The sequence below is a fragment of the Gobio gobio genome (genome assembly GCF_949357685.1).
Source record: "Gobio gobio genome assembly, chromosome: 13".
Taxonomy (NCBI): domain Eukaryota; kingdom Metazoa; phylum Chordata; class Actinopteri; order Cypriniformes; family Gobionidae; genus Gobio; species Gobio gobio.
This window is the reverse complement of record NC_137106.1, coordinates 13,733,967-13,753,084: the sequence shown is the minus strand read 5'-3', so window position 1 is coordinate 13,753,084 and position 19,118 is coordinate 13,733,967. Positions and strand designations below refer to the sequence as shown.

The following is a 19,118-nucleotide window of genomic DNA, read 5'->3' as shown; positions in this document are numbered from 1 at the left end:
ATATCTAACTTCTGGCAGACTGCCTTCCGTATTCAACTAACGAAGAAAGCGTAACTGGTGCGAAAACGACGTTGAACGTAGCGTAAGCGTTTTGAACTGCGTGAGGCGCTACACTTTCCATTTTCTGCGCAAGTTCAATATAGAACTCCGATTGATATATAACTGATTGTATTCGTCTGAAAGAAGAATGTCATACACACCTAGGATGACTTGAGGGAGAGTAAATCATTGGATCATTTTAATTTTTGGGTGATATTTTATTTGATCAAATAATGCAGCCTTGGTGAGCATAAGAGACTTCTTACATCTTAGTGACTTCAAACTTTTGAATGTTAGAGTACATGTAAATAAAATCATTTTACTGTCACATTTGGAAGTAGGCTATTCATGTGTCACAGCCTGTCGCTTTTAGCACAGATTAGTTAAAGCCATGTAATGTTGTGACGAGATGACAATCAAATCTCTTGTCTGTTTCCGTCAGGCACGTTATGACCTGCTTTTCTAATTCACTTTAACTGCATCATGGGAGACCACACACAGAGCTTTTTTTTATGTTAACACAATTGATTTTGGTGCTCACTTTTTTACTTGGATGTTGACCTCTTTTCATTTGGCCTAAAAAAAACAAAGTGTAATCTCTTAATATTTTAGCTTGTCCAAAATAAGTGACCATCTAATCGCAATTGATTATATCACTGAAATCAAATCGAATTTACAGTTAGGCCTACAATATTACCAGAATACCTCATCTCATAGATATTGTAATACTGTGGTTCAAGACATGAGTAAGGAAATTTCCTTTAATTATTCAGTGAAAGCTTTTTCAAAACAATCTGTGAGGTGAATATTTGTTTATAGGGCAGACCCATGTATAATTATAATAATAAAATGCATGTGAAGTCTGTACACCCTTAATTCAAATGGAAACATCACACAGGAAGGTTTCCAGAGGAGGATTTTGAATTTCCCCAGACAGACTGTCACACCCTCGCAGAAAACACATTTATAACCTTGAAGTAAAACAGTAACTGTTTACACCAGTCTGTCATTAAATACAAGAGTTGCTACTAAACTGGTTCATAAACACACTGTGATGAAATAAGACTTTAAGGGAGGATCCTATGACTAGTTTGGGTGGTAATTCTGCGTAGGGAGTGTTATAGTTGTTTTCATGTCTTCATCCCAATTCAACTGGTTCTATTCCTCCTATCTTCCCTCTAAGATATATTTGCTATCTTCTCTCTCTTGTAGTGTTTTACTGTAAACGTGGCCTCCCTGGGCTGACAAGACAGGATAAATGATCCTTCTCCAGTTCTCCTGTTCTAGAGTCAACAGATCTTGGCCGTGTGGATGGGAGGGGCTGCCCTCTGCTGGGAATCCTTCTGGTCTGAGCTGTAACCTTTCCTGGAACACGCCTCAGTTTTCGTTCTGCAGCCACAGATTCCGCCCCATTCTTGATCCAGCCCTCAGACGCATGTGAACAATGGTGGACAGACAAAGGCCAGTAAACATGCAGCACATTGTGGCCACGGCAATTTTTAAATATTGTTGTGAGGTGGAGAAGATGAGGGAAAAAGGGGATAGATAAAAAGGGTGGTCCAGAGGACAGACTAGACCTCGCCTGATGAACCTATTGTGAACGTTTTCAAAAAATGGCTTTGTCAAACTCATACTTCCTTTCTCTCTTTCACCCACTTTCCTTCTTCTCCCCCAGAGTGACGTCCACCCAGTTAAACGCAACATCTCTTGCTCAGACACTTTCACAAAGCAGCCACACAAAAAGGGGCCATGGCCAGGGGGAGAAAGAGAGTATTGTTTGGCCACAAAACCACCATTACATCAACAATAACTCATGAAGCTACACAGAATATAAAGAAAACACTGTGTGAGTGAGGGAACGCATTGCGTTTGGGAGGATGGGGTGTACTTTTTTAAATTAAGGTCACTAAACCAACTTAATTTATTTGGGTTTAATCTTTTGAATGATTAATGTTATGTTTATTTTCTTGCATGCCTGAACGAAGTTTGACCTGAGGTCATTTTACCTGATCCTCACAGGATAAACAATTCTGCATTGCACTGTAAACCTGAATAAGTTGGCAAACCTCAGAAATGTTGAGGTAATCAGTTACATCCAAATTTTTAAGTTAAGAAATTCAAAGATTAAGGACAGAACTACTCATACATTTTAAATATTTAAGTGCTAATGCATACATTTATCCTAAAATTTAAATGCACTTTAAATATTTTTAGTAGTGGAAACTTGGCTAGCTTTAACTAGCTAATTCAGTAAATACTAATTTGCTAATTGGTAACAAGATACTTTGATAGCATTAGCATAGCATAGCAATTGCAGAACGAGTACAGCAATAAAAAAACATTTAACATACAATGCATTTGGAAAGTATTCACAGCGCTTCACTTTTCCACATTTTGCTATGTTACAGCCTTATTCCAAAATGGATTAAATTCATTATTTTGCTCCAAATTCTACAAACAATACCCATAATGACAACGTGAAAGAAGTTTGTTTGAAATCTTTGCAAATTTAATACAAATAAAACATTTTTAAAAATCACATGTACATAAGTATTCACAGCCGTTGCCATGGCATTCGAAATTGAGCTCAGGTGCATCCTGTTTCCACTGATCATCCTTGAGATGGTTCTACAACTTAATTGGAGGCCACCTGTGGTAAATTCAGTTGATTGGACATGATTTGGAAAGGCACACACATGTCTATATAAGGCCCCACAGTTAACAGTGCATGTCAGAGCACAAACCAAGCCATGAAGTCCAAGGAATTGTCTGTAGACTTCCGAGACAGGATTGTATTGAGGCACAGATCTGGGAAAGGGTACAGAAAAATGTCTGCAGCATTGAAGGTCCCAATGAGCACAGTGGCCTCCATCATCCGTAAATGGAAGAAGTTTGGAACCACCAGGACTCTTCCTAGAGCTGGCCGCCCGGCCAAACTGAGCGATCGGGGGAGAAGGGCCTTAGTCAAGGAGGTGACCAAGAACCCGATGGTCACTCTGACAGAGCTCCAGCGTTTCTCTGTGGAAAGAGGAGAACCTTCCAGAAGAACAACCATCTCTGCAGCACTCCACCAATCAGGCCTGTGTGGTAGAGTGGCCAGACGGAAGACACTCCTCAGTAAAAGCCACATGAGAGCCCACCTGGAGTTTGCCAAAAGGCACCTGAAGGACTCTCAGACCATGAGAAACAAAATTCTCTGGTCTGAGGAAACACAGATTGAACTCTTTGGCCTGAATGGTAAGTGTCATGTCTGGAGGAAACCAGGCACCGCTCATCACCTGGCCAAAACCATTCCTACAGTGAAGCATGGTGGTGGCAGCATCATGCTGTGGGGATGTTTTTCAGCGTCAGGAACTGGAGACTTGTCAGGATCGAGGGAAAGATGAATGCAGCAATGTACAGAGACATCCTTGATGAAAACCTGCTCCAGAACGTTCTGGACCTTTATTTTTAATACATTTGCCAAGATTTCAAACAGCCGTTTTTCACGTTGTCATTATGGGGTATTGTTTGTAGAATTTTGAGGAAAATAATTAATTTAATCCATTTTGGAATAAGGCTGTAACATAAGAAAATGTGGAAAAAGTGCTGTGAATACTTTTACGGCTGCACTGTATATCTGTTCTCAAACCAGGCTCATGCCCCCACTCGTCGCCTGATGGTAACCCCCAGAAAAACAACATAGCAGAAACTCTTCTAACTTAGCATAACTAAACATTAAACACAAATATATATAAAATATATACATTATATAACACTTTATGTTAGCATTTACTCACCCTTTCAAGTGTCATGGCAAAGCATGCTGGGAAATGGAAATCCCAGCCCAGTTTCAGTTAAAATTATGTCTAGATAAAAGAAACAATTAAACAATTCAGATTACTTAAAATGTGTCAGTTTTGTGAACTCAAAAGACAAAGAAAGTTTTAAATAGTCATAAAAGTTCATTTGATTAACTATCATTTGTATAAGTTTATCATACTCAAACCAATGAATTATTTTGAGCATTAGGGTTTACATTGTGCATAAATCACTTCATTTTAGATAGATAGCGACATGAATTTAATCAGTTTTTCTTTAAATTCAATCCTTAAAAAATAAGACAGAAAACAGGAAACAAACACAGTTCAGGAATGCTGTTTTCATGCAGACAGAGCCTTATGACTCTGTAAACGGTCTTTTCATGCTTTGATTTGCAATGATGAACAAAATGCTGTCCAGAAGAGTCTAACTTATTTCTTCAAGCTAATAATAAAATTATACACTATGAAATTCTTGTACATATAGGGGGATAAAGTAAGAGCTGATACCTGTGCAGCACATTACATAAAAAGTAATAGTATACTGTATTGTTAGAGGCTGGTGAGGTGCAGCTTTTCAAAGGCTAAAGGAAGAACCAGCATGCCTGAAGTAAAGGTGGATGAAACAATTCTTAATATGTGTCTTATAAAAAAGCTTATTCAGGACACCATGGAACATAAGTACAAAGCACTGCTGCCCTGAAGCATAGAAGCACTATTCAATATGTCTTTTCAAATATTAAGGCTGCAAATGATTGGAAAGGATGCCAATTGTGTTAGTGAAGCAATCTTTTGATTTCTTTTCTCAGGGGTGGGTTTCGTTTAAACTTTAGACTGAAACAGACGAAGCGTGTTCATTCAGGCACACGTAGTGTGTATAAGGAAATGGCTTATCTGCATTGTCACCTGAATAAGAGGGAAAGTGCACAACCCTTTTCAATGGCGCCACACCATTTAAGGTCTGCTGGATGAAGTACACAATGCACTAAACAACTGTCTATACAACCAAATTACAAAAAGAAACAAAAGACAAAAACCTACAGGAAAGCAATTTAAAAACATGTTCAGTTTTATGTCATTTACAAAAAAACCTGTCACCTGAAAATTAGGACTTTTATTAGTGCACTTATAAAAGTAGCCTACATAAAAAAAACTAGCAAAAAATAAAATAATAAGTACACTAACCATATTTCAAAGGTAATATAAGTCATTATTACATATAAATATACTTATTTACCTCCTTAAGTGGGTCAATCATTTTTCAGATATTCAGAGATGGACAGTAGGCCTACTTAAGTATTTTTACTTTCCAAGTAATTTTATTTTTCAAGTAGATGTACTTTATCAGTGTTCTTCTTTGGAAAACTTTTACTTCACAACCTTCCAAAACAAAATATTTTACTTTTTACTGCACTATGTTTCATATTGAATATCATTTAATACGTAATTACATTAAAAATGTTGTATTGTATACTTTTACTCAAGTAAAAGTAATTAAAATTTTACTTGAGTACAAGTAAGAAAGTACTATATTTTTAATTTAATTAAGTAGGCTATTCAAGGTATAAAAAAAACCTACAACTTTTATTTATGAAATTTAGTGCAGTAAAAGGTATGACATTATAAATTATGCTTTGGAATGTAATGAATTAAAAGTTTTCCAAAGAAAAACACTGATAAAATATATAGCCTACTTTAAAAATGTACTGGAGTAAAAAGTAAAAATACTTAAGTACTGTCCGCCTCTGCAGATATTTTACTTTATAACGTGTTATGGATATTTTTTCTTACACAAATCCATCTATTCACTTCAGAAGAAGGCCTTTGTTAACCTCCTGAAGCCTTATGGATTACGTTTATAATGGGTGGGTGCACTTTTTTGGGCTTCAAATTTTGCCATTCGCTGCCCTTATAATGCTTGGATTAACTAGGAAATGTTTTATAACTCATATTTTATTCGTCTGAAAGAAGAATGTCATATACACCTTGGATGGCGTGTGAGGGTGAGTAAATCATGGGGTTCATTTTTGGGTGAAATATCCCTTAAAGTTCAAGTAATTGCATTTAATATAAGTTTAAACTATGATTCATTTTCATTTAATTAATTAACATACAATTAAGTTACATTCATGGGTTAACGTTTCATTCCAACATCCACAAAATGAATATAAAACCCATTCTTTCTCCGCGCGCTTTATTCATTTCGTCAGTGAATACAAACATTCCCACGTGATGATGGAATGACTCCCTCCCCTCTCTCTCCCTCACAGCCTGGACGCGGCACGCGCTATTGAACGCTGGCGCGGCACAAGAGAAAGAAAGTTGACCGAGGGCGCAGTGAAACTTTACCGACTCTCTCGCAAGGCGGAACACAGAGAAGACCGACGTTTTCACACTTGGTTGCAGATATGAAACAACGTTTATTTCCCCTGCTTTGGCAATCACGCGTGGTTGTGGATTTAAAGAACTTTATGGAGATGCACTTTGCTTGATCTTGAGGTGTACTGCGTTTGCTGGGATTTTAAGCGATTGGTACAGTTAAAAACATGCCGGAGAAGATAAGTATATCGGATTTCGTTTCTTTGGCTAAAGAGGACATATCGTCCCCGGGAACTTCTGGATTTCAGTCTAAAATGAGCGACTGTCGGAGCACCGTGGCCGCGCTCGAAGAGGTAAGGGTGTTTACCTGTGTGCAGGTGGACAACACCTGAGCGAATCCCTGTCTTTCAATCTATGTGTGTCTAAACATGTTACGTGCACAGATTTCAAAATCTTCTAACATGAGACACATAGTATTATTTTGAGTTTTGCCGAACTAAATAACATTTTGGTTACATAGTTGTCTGGAGTTAGCCTACTTCGTAGGGCAATACAATGGACGATCTTTTAATTATTAAATTGTTTTCAGTCAGTGCGACCTTTGAATCTATAACAGTAATTTATCTGGGACTGAGGATAATCTGTGGAAAGAAATGTATTTATGCACTTTCTGGTTGCTAAGGTTAGTGGTCCACGTCCAGAAGCCTAGGTAATGTGACCTACTTGTTGTTACTATTCTAGGACACCTGTGTGAACAACAGAACTACCTTTTTCCTTTTAGTAACCTGTTGCTACTGAATCTTTTTTAAAACACTAGTGGTTTGAATGCATCATTGCACATGTTATGGGCTCGTGTTGTGGTTAGGAGTCAGGTAAGGCACAGGACAGACTGTTTTTAAGTGTCCAACTTGCTCAGGGATTTTTATAATGAGGAGTTGCAGTGAGATTGAAATGACAGGGGTACAAACACAGAGTAACCACACAGTTCTTCACAGCTGCATCATATTTCATTGAGGAATAGAGTTAATGTAGATAATTAAAGAGAAGTAAAACTGATAACAGACTCAGTACAGGACTTATAAACCTAACTTTAGCTGCCAGCTCCTCTATAGGCATTTGTGTGGATATTAATGGAGAATAGAGAAACTCTGCCAGCAAGTGAAAACGCTGGGCATGTCGGGACAGTGGAAGCCTTTCATTTATTTTCGGCTTTTTCATGGGAAATGGTTTCAGCAGTTCTTTAGAGTAGTGGTTCCGGCCGCAGAAAACTTCCAGTGGTCCACATGATGACAACTAACTAACTAACTAACTAACTAACTAACTAACTAACTAACTAACTAACTAACTATTAATTCATTCAGGGATAATACACATTAATAATACACAACAATATTGTAAAAATGTAAAATGCGCCAGATTTAGCCAACACTGTAGGCTAATTTTCATCCGTAGTCTCTTGGCAGGTTGATGTTAAAGTTCACCCCAAAATGAAAATTTCCTGATAATTTACGTTTTTAAAAAGGTTTTCTTCAAAATACTTAATTTCTTTTCGACTGAAGAAAGAAAGACATGAACATCTTGGATGAGATTGGGGTGAGTAAATTATCAGGAAATTTTCATTTTGGCGTTAACTAATGCTTTAAGGACAGGAAGGAAGGGGAAAAAAAACATATTTTAAAACCCAAAAATACAAACTACCATAGCAGAATGTCTATAAATGTTCACAATATTGATTTATTTAAATTAGTTCATTATTTAAATTAACTATTTAAATTAATACATTATTTTAATATATTAAAATAATCTAACTCTAATCTAAATTAAAATGCTAAGAAATCACACAATCCCCACCCTCAACTTTTATTGATTTATATTTTATTTTATTTGTCGAGAGAGATCACTTTGGCCTTGTTCAAACTGTCAGTCCAAATCCGATTTTTGTGCTTGTCCGATTGATATTCAATCAGATTTAGCAAGTGTGAATGGCAAAAAAATCACATGAAATATGTGGTATGAAATCCATTTTTGGAAATCCGTTTCAGTCTGACTGCCCTTGTTTAAATCTTGTATGGCTTTCTTTATATGAACCACAAAAGGAGATATTTAGCAGTTGCTTTTTTCATTCAGTGAAAGTAGATGGAGACCAGGGACAATCATGATCACCATGGAGAAAAAAGCAGCTTGGACATCCTTTTAGAGGAAACCAATTGTGTCAAACAAGTTTGGTATGACAGGATGATGAGTAAACTATAGTTTGGTAAATGATGAGCATTTGGAGTGAACTATGCCTTTAAGCAGAACTTAAGCAACTCAAGTGGTTATGAAACTAGTTAGGTGTTATAAGAGAAGACTGGAAGTAACTATCTTTCCTTGAATGAGTCAACTACTGCATGTGTGGTAGTATTTTTTCCCCCCAGGATTATAAATTCAGTCCTCTCAGTTCCTGATGGAACAGATATGCAGTGTGTGTCCAGATTACTTGTGCAAATATATCAAGTCGTGAGTGTGTGTTACAGTCTTTTCTACAGCTTCAAAGTGGTGTTTAATGCAACATGTGTGTGTAACGGAGTGTGTTTTCATGAAGGTCAGCGTTTGAAGGCTTGTTTGGGTTTGAGAGACAAAGTATGTTTATGTTTCCATTTGCTGAAACTCTGGCTAAGGCTGGCAATATGTTGGTTGATCTGGAGGAGGCCACAGATGGACAGAAACGACTGGATCACACAAGGACAGAGGAGTTTGCAGCACACACTTCTGATTACAATTTTCTTGGCCTAATTCCGTTTTTTTTATGTAAGAATAATACATAAAATATCAATTCTTCTGATATCAATTTTTGCAGATTTCAATTTTCTTTTTAAGAACTATAATTGACAACATAAAGAAACTAAATAAAATTTTCTTAAAAAACACAAGTAAAAAGTATTAAAATAAGAACAAATAAACAAATTGCAAACAACAGCGCTAATAAATGCAATAGAATAAAGTGATATGAAATAAACACGGCGTTACGTATTTCAGGTGGGTCTAACAGATTCAGGTAAGAAATACTACAGAAATTAAAGTAATAAAATAATAATATTATTATAAAAATAAATAATATTATAGTTATAAAATGGCACTGAATAGTTTTCATTGTAAAAATTAAATACAGATTAATGCTTGCAATCAAAGTTGCTAAAGTTATTCAGTAAAGAGCAGAGAACGAGTTGGACGTATGACACAGTATTTCTGTGCCGAATACACTCCTTCAGGATTCAAATAAGTTTCGGAAAGATAATTTTCGAGTGTGGCCCTGTATGACGTGATAAAGGGCGGAATTGCTTGTATGGGCACTTCTCCCAGATGAGTGTGTGCGCACATCAACCAGAGCGAGAGCAAGAGCCCGCCAATCAACAAGCATCGTTCGTTCGGATTATGGAAGCCGTCGACAGCGCTGTCATTTTGTTTTTAGACCAAGAAATCAACAATGTCACTAAAGAAGTGTGTTTTTGGTTGTGAGGGAAAGATAACCTTGTTCAACTTCCCAAATAACCCAGTGTTAAGGAAACATGGATGCAGTTTGTTTTTCCGGAGCAGCAACAGAGTTCTGCAAGTGTGTTTGTTTGTTCCCGGTCATGAGACGAAACCGCAGTGAGTGAAACTGCATCAAATGTCTGTGTTTTGTGGGCAATCGGCAATCAATTACATATAATGTAAACAACACGAACGTATAGTGAATCGAAAGTTATGCCATGATGTATTGTGTGTGTGTGTGTGCTCGTGACTCTTTAGCTCCGTCCACTGCTAGGGCCCTATAATTTCCGCGATCATGGAATCGCGGACGGAATCGCGGAATTGGCATATTAACGTGGAATTTCCCAGAATTTTAAGTATTTGGAATACATTTTTTTGAGAGAGTTTTGTGTGGGAGAAGAACGTATGTCTGGGGAAAATGCAGACCGGGGAAAGCAAATCTGGGCAACACAACCCCTCCCGTCATTTCAGCTCCCCCTCAAAACAATAAAAGTATTGCGAAGCGGCTCTCCACGGCTTTGCTTTCATCGGCGAAAAAGTTAAGAAACACAACGCTAAGCCCTCAGTACCGAGCCGAGCAGTTCCCGCGGGACTTTTATGTGTCAGGTGAACTTTTGTTTTGTTCTGTTATATGATGACAAAGTCAACTTTAATTTCATAACTCAGGGAGTACTTGCTGTATTTTGCCCTGTTTTTAATTAAAACATATTTTTTGGTCCTATTTTCTTTACTTGAAAGAAAAAGCTAATGGAGCACTTCCATTTAAACTAATATAATTTATTTTACTGGACAGTTTAAAGCTCATAACCATTAATATTTTGTTGTGACTTGAAGTACTTAAAAAGTGCAGTGTTATGTTATCATGCAAAGTACTGAGTAAATGTGATGTTTGTTACCTCAATAAATTTAATGTCATTTCTATTTTATGTTTTTCTATTATATTAACATTAAAAGCACACTCTTTTTACGACTAAAATAACAGTAAAGGGTAAAAAAAACTACTGAATTTCCAAAAATTAAAATGGAAAAAAAGGAATTTGCACAAATTAAAACTGAAAAAACGGAATTTTGGGAAAAATAAAACGGAATTTAGGAAAAAATTAAACAGATTTTATAGGGCCCTACACTGCACGCCTACATGAGCTCAGCTGTTTTCGTAAATAATCGGTACAGCATATGTCTTTTATAAATACGATAACTAAAGACTCTTCGGAGATATGAAGGATGCAATACTATTCTATAGGTACTCAAGATTAACATGAGATAAACGTGTGTTATGTAGGGCTGTAATCTCCCAGTCGATTAGTCGATTATTGGTCAATACGTTCTGGCTCGACCAAAATTTTGATTGGTCGATTTTTTGCAGCGTTCATTTAATTAGTTTTTGCCGCGTTCATTTAATCAGTTTTGCTGCGCCGCGTTCATTTATTCAGGTGAAAAGCACTAATTGCTAATGGGGGTGTTTTTAGAGCACCCCTGTTTCACAGGTATCAGTCTGCCTTCAGAACACCCCCATTGTTTTCACTTCTTTTGGATTAGCCCAACCAACTGGCGAAGAGAAGTCTCTCGCCGGTCCTTTGTTTTTCATTCCCCGCTGGCTGAAACGCACACCCATAGCGGTAAACTTGAGGAACGCCCATCAACATACACATGAGGGGAAGCGTCACAACACCACGCTTCAGTCGTGCCGCAAAAGTGGATCTGTACTGTCCGTTTTGCCGCGTTCATTTCATCAGTTTTGCCGCGCCGCGTTCATTTCATCAGGTGGAAAGCACTAATTGCTAATGGGGGTGTTTTCAGAGCACCCCTGTTTCACAGGTAACAGTATGTCTTCAGAACACCCCCATTGTTTTCACTTTTGGATTAGCCCAACCCACTGGAGAAGACAGACAGATTGAAGAAGGCTAGTTTTCTGTAACTTATATTATTTATTTAATTGTGAGAGCGTTTTTTCTGCTCTTGATCTGGCTTGTTTAATAAATATTCATTTTTTATTAAAGTGGACGTGCCTTTTGTGTTTAAGAGTAAAAGCTTTAAGTTAATAGTCTATTCGTGTCTCCGCCGCGAAGCTGAGCTCAGCTCCTGTTTGAGCTGCACAGAGCGGCTGAAATGATAGTGTCTGTCAGTTATTATAATACATATGACAAAAACAATTGTCTAAATTATGTTGCATATTCCTCAAAAGTTCTTGTGATGATATCTAGTTGACATTAGTACTATATTTTGGGAAATCATAGGCTATGATATTGCGCAGGTGCACGTGATGCAACGCTGTCAGAGCCGACAGACTCGTGTGTCAGACTCATTTCAGTGCAAAATAATCAGCTCAAAAACTATTTAATATACTGCAAATAGCCTACTAGTTTTTTATGTTTATTTATAATTCATTTATGCAGACAACAAGGCTACAAGTACTGCGCACAGTGCGCAGCTTATTAATTTAATGTTTTTTTTCCTAACGTCATTTTTAGTCGATTTTTAGTCGAAAATTTCAGGACTTCAGTCGACCAAGATTTTCTTTGGTTGATTACAGCCCTAGTGTTATGTACCCTTTAAGAGTTTATGCACGGGGTCCAATATACTATTAAACCGCATGCGTTATCTTTCTCAATTATTTACGTTCCAAAACTGACTACTTAACTGCATACTTGCCAAGACGTGCAGTTTGACATCATTTTGTGTCTATTTGACTGTTTAAGCGCAGTAAGCCACTCATTGTGGTACTTTTGCGACTCACAAGCTGTTTGAGAGGCGGCTTTATGTGTGCGCCCCTTACACAGATCAGTGGTGTGAGCGCGAAACCTGCGGGAATTAGTAAAATTCTGTGCAATAGAAGCACTATTTAACCGGAGCTAATGAGACGAGTGAGTGAGAGGACGCGAGTGTGTGTCACTTCACCGTCGGAAAGAAGAGAGTGAGAAGGTGCAGCTGACGTTATTGCCTGTGCCGCTGGCAAACAGACCGGCTCTGCATCGGTAAGATGTGAGACTGAACAGCCGGTCACCGGGCAGAGTATGTGGAAAATTGACTGGCCGGCCGATTGGTGCATCTCTAAGAATAATTATTGAGTTAAAAAATGAAGCTTTGTTTGTCTTTGTTTATGTTTGTCTTTATGTGTGTGTGCATGTGTGTTTGTTTGGCACCATACAGTGCAAGTTACACTTTACATCAGTTGTAAGCACACACCCACCAGTCAGCAGATATGATGTGACTAATACGTTTATTTATGGCCGACCTCACTCCCTTTGAGCGTAGTATAGATGACTCCCTCATTTGCTGACAGGATCACATATCTAGTGTCACCAGTTCAATGAGACTAAAGTGACTGGTGCTTGAGAGGTTTGGCTAGGGCAGGGGTGTCCAATCCTGCTCCTGTCATGCAGAGTTCAGCTCCAACCTCAGTTAAACACACCTGAACCAGCTAATCAAGGTCTTACTAGGCATACTAGAAGCTTCCAGGTAGGTGTGTCAAGGCAAGTTGGAGCTAAACTCTGCAGGACAGTGGCCCTCCATGGCCGAGTTTGGACACCCCTGGGCTAGGGCATTGTTTTTACGGGGCACTGAACTGTAAAAAGTGCCCAAATGTTGCCAATCTACTACCCCTGTGGAGCTCATAATGGCTTCTGATGATGATGGCAGTATTTATTGTTCCATTGATGCAGACATATGGAATATTTTTGTATTGATGTTCATAATGCCATAATTCATAAGAATTAGTGTTGAGATAAATTAGGATCCAGCTTCTCTTTTGAAAACTTTTTTAATGCATTACAATCAGATTATTTAATTTATTGTTATATAGCAGTATCGATCTGGCATAAAATAGTTGGGAGCATGATTGGAGTTACAGCATTAAACTGAACACAAATGTATACTAAATAAATAACTCAAAACATGCTAAATTGTCAAAAGTCATAAATTGAATTTCACTAAATATGTAACTGCAAAAAAAGTCAAATGCTTCACCAGGCCTTAAAGAAACCAGTGAATCGGTTAGTTCAGACGCTAAATCAAAGATAATTATTTTCGTTTCATGAGCTGTTGAAACAATGTGTAAAAACAAGTCCTCTACTGTTCGTTTGACATCCATTGTGTGGCGTTTAGATCCTCCCCAAACCCACACATAACTTTTGAAGTCTTAGATGTAATGGTAATGAAACCTTTTGAGAAAACCGTTATCCTGAGTTGACCACAAACACACTCAATAGGGCACATTCAAATGTGTTTACTACGAACTCGAAATGTATACCTACCTTCTTTTTGGATAGCATTAGGTGTGTGCACATGGGAACTGTCTTTTGATAAAGTGTTTTATCAGTGTTGTTTAAAAGACCACTTGATTAAATAGTTTTGCTAAAAAAAAGAAAAACCCCAAAGGTGAAGCACTGCTCAGGTTTTTCCTCATACCAGGATTCACAAGGAAACGGGCAGAACGCACAAGGAAGTAAAAGTGCATATAGCAGGACATATGTTTCTTTGGGAGAACCTGCATGCCCAGACATCTTTGGACATGCACAAACAAGCTTTTTCCTTTTTTTAAAAAAGAAGAAAAGAAACCAAAAGATTGTAGATTGAGGAAATATTCTGATACTGATGTAAACAAGAAGTCATGTGTGCGCCATCAGTCTGCCCGTGTCTAAAACATGAACCTATCTGTTGTGTAGTGTGTGAGATTCTGCGTCACACAGCACTGCCTCCCATAAATCCATGTCTCTGGGATGTTGCCCAAAAAACTACAGACAGAAATAAAACACAACAGAACCAGAGAATGTTTTTGTCTTGACACTGATTAATTAAGCATTGATCAGACAAAACAATCTCTTACAGACAGCAGCAGACGCCAGTATAAGGTCATAAACTCTAGATGGTTTAAAACTCCTTCATTGTGAGGTTACACCTGGTCATGGGATTACACCTTCATGCATTTTCTCTGATCGTATTGATATCAGATTGTGAAATGACCAGGTGTAAATCACTCAAACCACTTGTAGGTTGTTTGAGACTCGTTCCAAATGAAGTGTAAATGCATCTGGTTGTTGAAACCTCCCAAAATAGATATGTGAGAAAGAAGATAAATGTGTGAAAGCGTGTTATAGGCTATATGACCTGTTATAGAATCATCATACAATCATCTTTAAAAGTAGTGAGACTAAATTCACTTACAGTGCTGCTGCCACTCTGTCCTATTGTGGTCTTTGATCTTGAAATTAGCTGATGATTAATAAACTGCAGCATATACACTATATTGGCAAAAGTTTTGGGATGTCTGCCTTTACATGCACATGGACTTCAATGACATCCCATTCTTAATCCGTAGGGTTTAATATGGAGTTGGCCCACCCTTTGCAGCTATAACAGCTTAAACCCTTCTGGGAAGGCTTTCCACAGGTTTAGGAGTGTGTTTATGGGAATTTTTGACCATTCTTCTAGAAGCGCTTTTGTGAGGTCAGGTACTGATGTTGGACAAGAAGGCATGTCTCGCAGTCTCCACTCTAATTCATCCCAAAAGGTGTTCTATCCGGTTGAGATCAGGACTGGCTCTTATGGACCTTGCTTTGTGCACTGGTGCGCAGTCATGTTGGAACAGGACAGGGCCATCCCCAAACACAAAGTTGGGAGCATGAAATTTTCCAAAATGTCTTGGTATGCTGAAGCATTAAGAGTTCCTTTCACTGGAACTAAGGGGCCAAGCCCAATCCCTGAAAAACAACCCCACACCATAATCCCCCCTCCACCAAACTGTAAACTTGGCACAATGCAGTCAGGCAAGTACCGTTCTCCTGGAAAACACCAAACAATCTTGAAACAATCTGCATTGTAAAAAGCGCAATATAAATAAAGTTGACTTGACTTGACCAAATCCAGACTTGTCCATCAGATTGCCAGACAGAGAAGCGTGATTCGTCACTCCAGAGAACACTGCTCTAGAGTCCAGTGGCGGCGAGCTTTACACCACTGCATGCGCTGACCCCACTCTGTGATTTTACGTGGCCTACCACTTCATGGCTGAGTTGCTGTTGTTCACAATTGCTTCCACTTTGTTATAATACCACTAACAGTTGACCGTGGAATATTTAGTAGTGAGGAAATTTCACAAATGGACTTATTGCACAGGTGGCAACCTATCATAGTACCAGCTTGAATTCACTGAGCTCCTGAGAGACACATTCTTTCACAAATGTTTGTAGAAGCGTCTGTATGCCTAGGTGCTAGATTTTATACACCTGTGGCCATGGAAGTGATTGAAACGCCTGAATTCAATGATTTGGAGGGGTGTCCCAATACTTTTGGCAATATAGTGTATGTTGCTTTCATTGATGCATATAGCATATATTCATTTGCATATAGCGCGGACAATAAAGATTGGATTATCCGTTTTGTGGAGACGCATTTATGTGTAAATGGAACCATTTAAACAAATCAGATAGCTATACCGTCAGTAAAAACACATGAAGTGACCAGGTGTAAACAAGGCTAATGATATACACATTCAAGTTTTATGTTTACATTCTGAGCAGACACTTTGTGACCAGAGAGGTAAAACAACTGATGTGATCTTAATAGACCAAATCTCAACAATCCACTGATATTTGAACTCTTGTCTAAATTCCCACGGAGGGGTGTCGCTTTCTGTCTCTTGCACTAATTCTTTACTGTAAATAGTGTCTGTTCTGAGTCATTAAGAGATGTTGTCGTCTTTCGTAAGGCTTGATTCACCTGTGCCTTACAGCTCGCCTGTTCTGACATCATCACAGCAGTCTGACATGCGATAGAAAGACAGCTTGACAACTATTCGTCAATGTTTGTCTTGTAAGATCAGTCAAGTGTTGCCCCGCAACAAGATAAACGTGTTTTTGTCAATGATTAATTTAAAGAGTGTAGTTTGTGTTGATGCCATTGATGAATTTCTATTCTAATGTCTTTTCTCATCTCTTTGTTGTCTTGCACCAGTCTCTAGAGCAGGACCAGATGTCCCTACAGAGGATGAAGAAAATTGTGAAGGCCATCCACAACTCTGGACTCAGTGAGTGCGGTCTTCTATTCTTGGCATTCCTTTTGTTTGTTTGTTTAATTGTTTTGTCTAGTACAGTGATTCTTTTCCCTTTTGACTCCAAGGCCCCTATTGTCCACAACAATAAGTGAAGGCCCAAAACTCCTAGGCTGTTTCCGAAATCGCCCCCTATACCCTCATTCACTATTCCCTACATTAGTCCACTGATATAGTCCACTTCGAAAACGAGTGAGTGATTTCGGACACTAAGTGCGCCGGAAAGGCTGCCGTTTTTGCAGTTTGTGCTTGCTGTTTGGCAGCTCCAGTAATAATGAAAAGATTTATCCTGAACTTTGCTACGGAAACTAGCATGTAACCTTAATCAAACAATATAATAATCATCTTAAAAAGGATCATTTATACCTGTATGCATGATATTGGGCTGGACCAGTGCGGTTCGGAAGATGGATGGATGATTGATTCAGCTGTGGGCACTATTTGAGGGAACAGCCATTTAGTGGTGTCCGAAACCATAGTGGACGTTATTAAGTGCACTCATACAATCCCACAATGCACCACAATAACGAGTTTGCAACCGATGTATGCTCGACGGCTAGAGAATACCCATAATGCACTGCGAGAGTCGCGCCGTGCATTGAATGAATTCCCGCGTTTCGCCAGGAGATGGCATCGACTCACACACTTTTTAAGACCAATGATATTGGGCGCACTCACTTGTATCGTCTCTAATTGAGCACGTCTGTTTACATACCCTGATAAACACTGATTAAACGCGTTAGTAGCTTTATTTTCACTTTTCTAATATTTTCTTCATATTCATAGAAAATAAATTCCTTTCCGATCTGATATATGATGGAAAAAAGGATCAGTGCGAGTTTGGTAAAAGGCGGATTCGAACCTCTGATCAATTTGCGTCAAATCTTAATGCCATGCGTCTTACCCCTACACTATTGCTGCTGATGAAGATTGTGTATTCCGTAGATGTGTCTTCGTCAACCAGACGTTTAAACAAGCCGATATATTTAAGTATATTTTTTGTAAATTGCATCTACTCCAGTAAAATGTTTCTGTTAAAGGACCCACCGACATTTTTTTTTGCTTCTGACGCCCATAATATAAATAGTAGCCTACTATAAAGTATGAAATATATAGGCCTACTACGGTATATACAAATATTATTGTTATTTTTTTAATTAAATGCTTATTAGTTACTTTATTATTCCCCTTTCCAAGTAAGTTCAGTGCCACACAAGTAAAGAGTTATAGGGTTAACTTTAAGCTTGTTGGCTCGTTTTTGGAGTAGTGGAGTAATGGAGAATGAGGGTACATAGGGCGAATCGGACAGCGGTAAGTTCATTCATTCAGGGCGCGACTCTCAGTGCGTTGAGAGTACACTGTCTGGTTGAGTGAGAGAACGTTTCAAAAGCATAAGGAGTTGTTTCTCGTTTGCTCTCGAAATGCTCTCGCGGGACTTTGCTGTCATACGCCGATCGGGCATCGAACAAGCATATTCTCCAGCGCGTACATCTAATGTACACTCGTTATTGCGGTGCATGGTGGGATTGAATGAGTGCACTCAAAAACGTCCACTATTGTTTCGGACACCCCTAAAAATGGATATTCACTCAAATAGTGCCCTATTTAAGGGTATAGGGGGCGATTTCGAACACAGCCCTAGTTTTTTGTCAATTGAATTGAGGATTTCAAAAGTTTTAAGAGCTGAATGTTCTTCAGTGACCTCACTCTATTTTAGCCAATTAATTTATTCAAGATTTTTTTTCCAGTTGTTCATAATTTTTACTGAATAAAGATTAAGGATAATGATCTTTAAGAATATTTTTTTACACACAATTTTTACCTGATTTTTCATTTGAAATTTACAGGACTTTTCCAGGTCTAGAAATCATACTTAAACATTTTTAAATGCTTGTTTTGTCTTAAATCATCTTGAGGATCCCTTGGAAGTCGGCTGAGGCTACATAGTGGGCCCTATCCCCTCATTTAAAAACCACTGATACATGAGCAAAAATATGCATTTTTTAGAGATCTTCAAGAAGTCTGGTTCACTATCACTCAGTATTTAAAGGGATAGTTCACCCAAAAACGAATTAATTACTCACCCTCATGTCGTTCCAAACACGTAAGACTTTCAATCAAAACAAATTAAGATCTTTTTGATGAAAGCTTTCTGTCCCTCCATTGACAGTCTATGCAACTACCACTTTAATGCTTCAAAAAGCTCATAAAGAGATCATAAAAGTCATCCTTGTGAATTGACTTCACTTTATATGATAAACACATTGAAGTTAGGCTTTTATTCACATATAATCATTCATCAACTCACATATCAGTTAGAGGTAAACATTAGCCCAAGCTTGACGTGTGAGAACCAATGAGGTTCATTCTTGTGTTACGCAGCACGTTTGAGCTTCAAC

General features: G+C 38.2%; 1 protein-coding gene across 2 annotated transcripts in view; it reads left to right on the top strand.

Moving 5' to 3' along the window:
* Window positions 1-6,112: 6,112 nt before the first annotated feature.
* Window positions 6,113-19,118, top strand: part of asap3 (ArfGAP with SH3 domain, ankyrin repeat and PH domain 3) — a 48,862-nt gene continuing 35,856 nt past the window's right edge. For both annotated transcript variants that reach the window (XM_079833495.1, XM_079833496.1), the window contains exons 1-2: window positions 6,113-6,511; window positions 16,623-16,695. In XM_079833495.1, coding sequence (XP_079689621.1) covers window positions 6,386-6,511; window positions 16,623-16,695 — 199 coding nt within the window. In that variant the 5' untranslated portion in view covers window positions 6,113-6,385. The remainder of the gene's footprint in view (window positions 6,512-16,622; window positions 16,696-19,118) is intronic.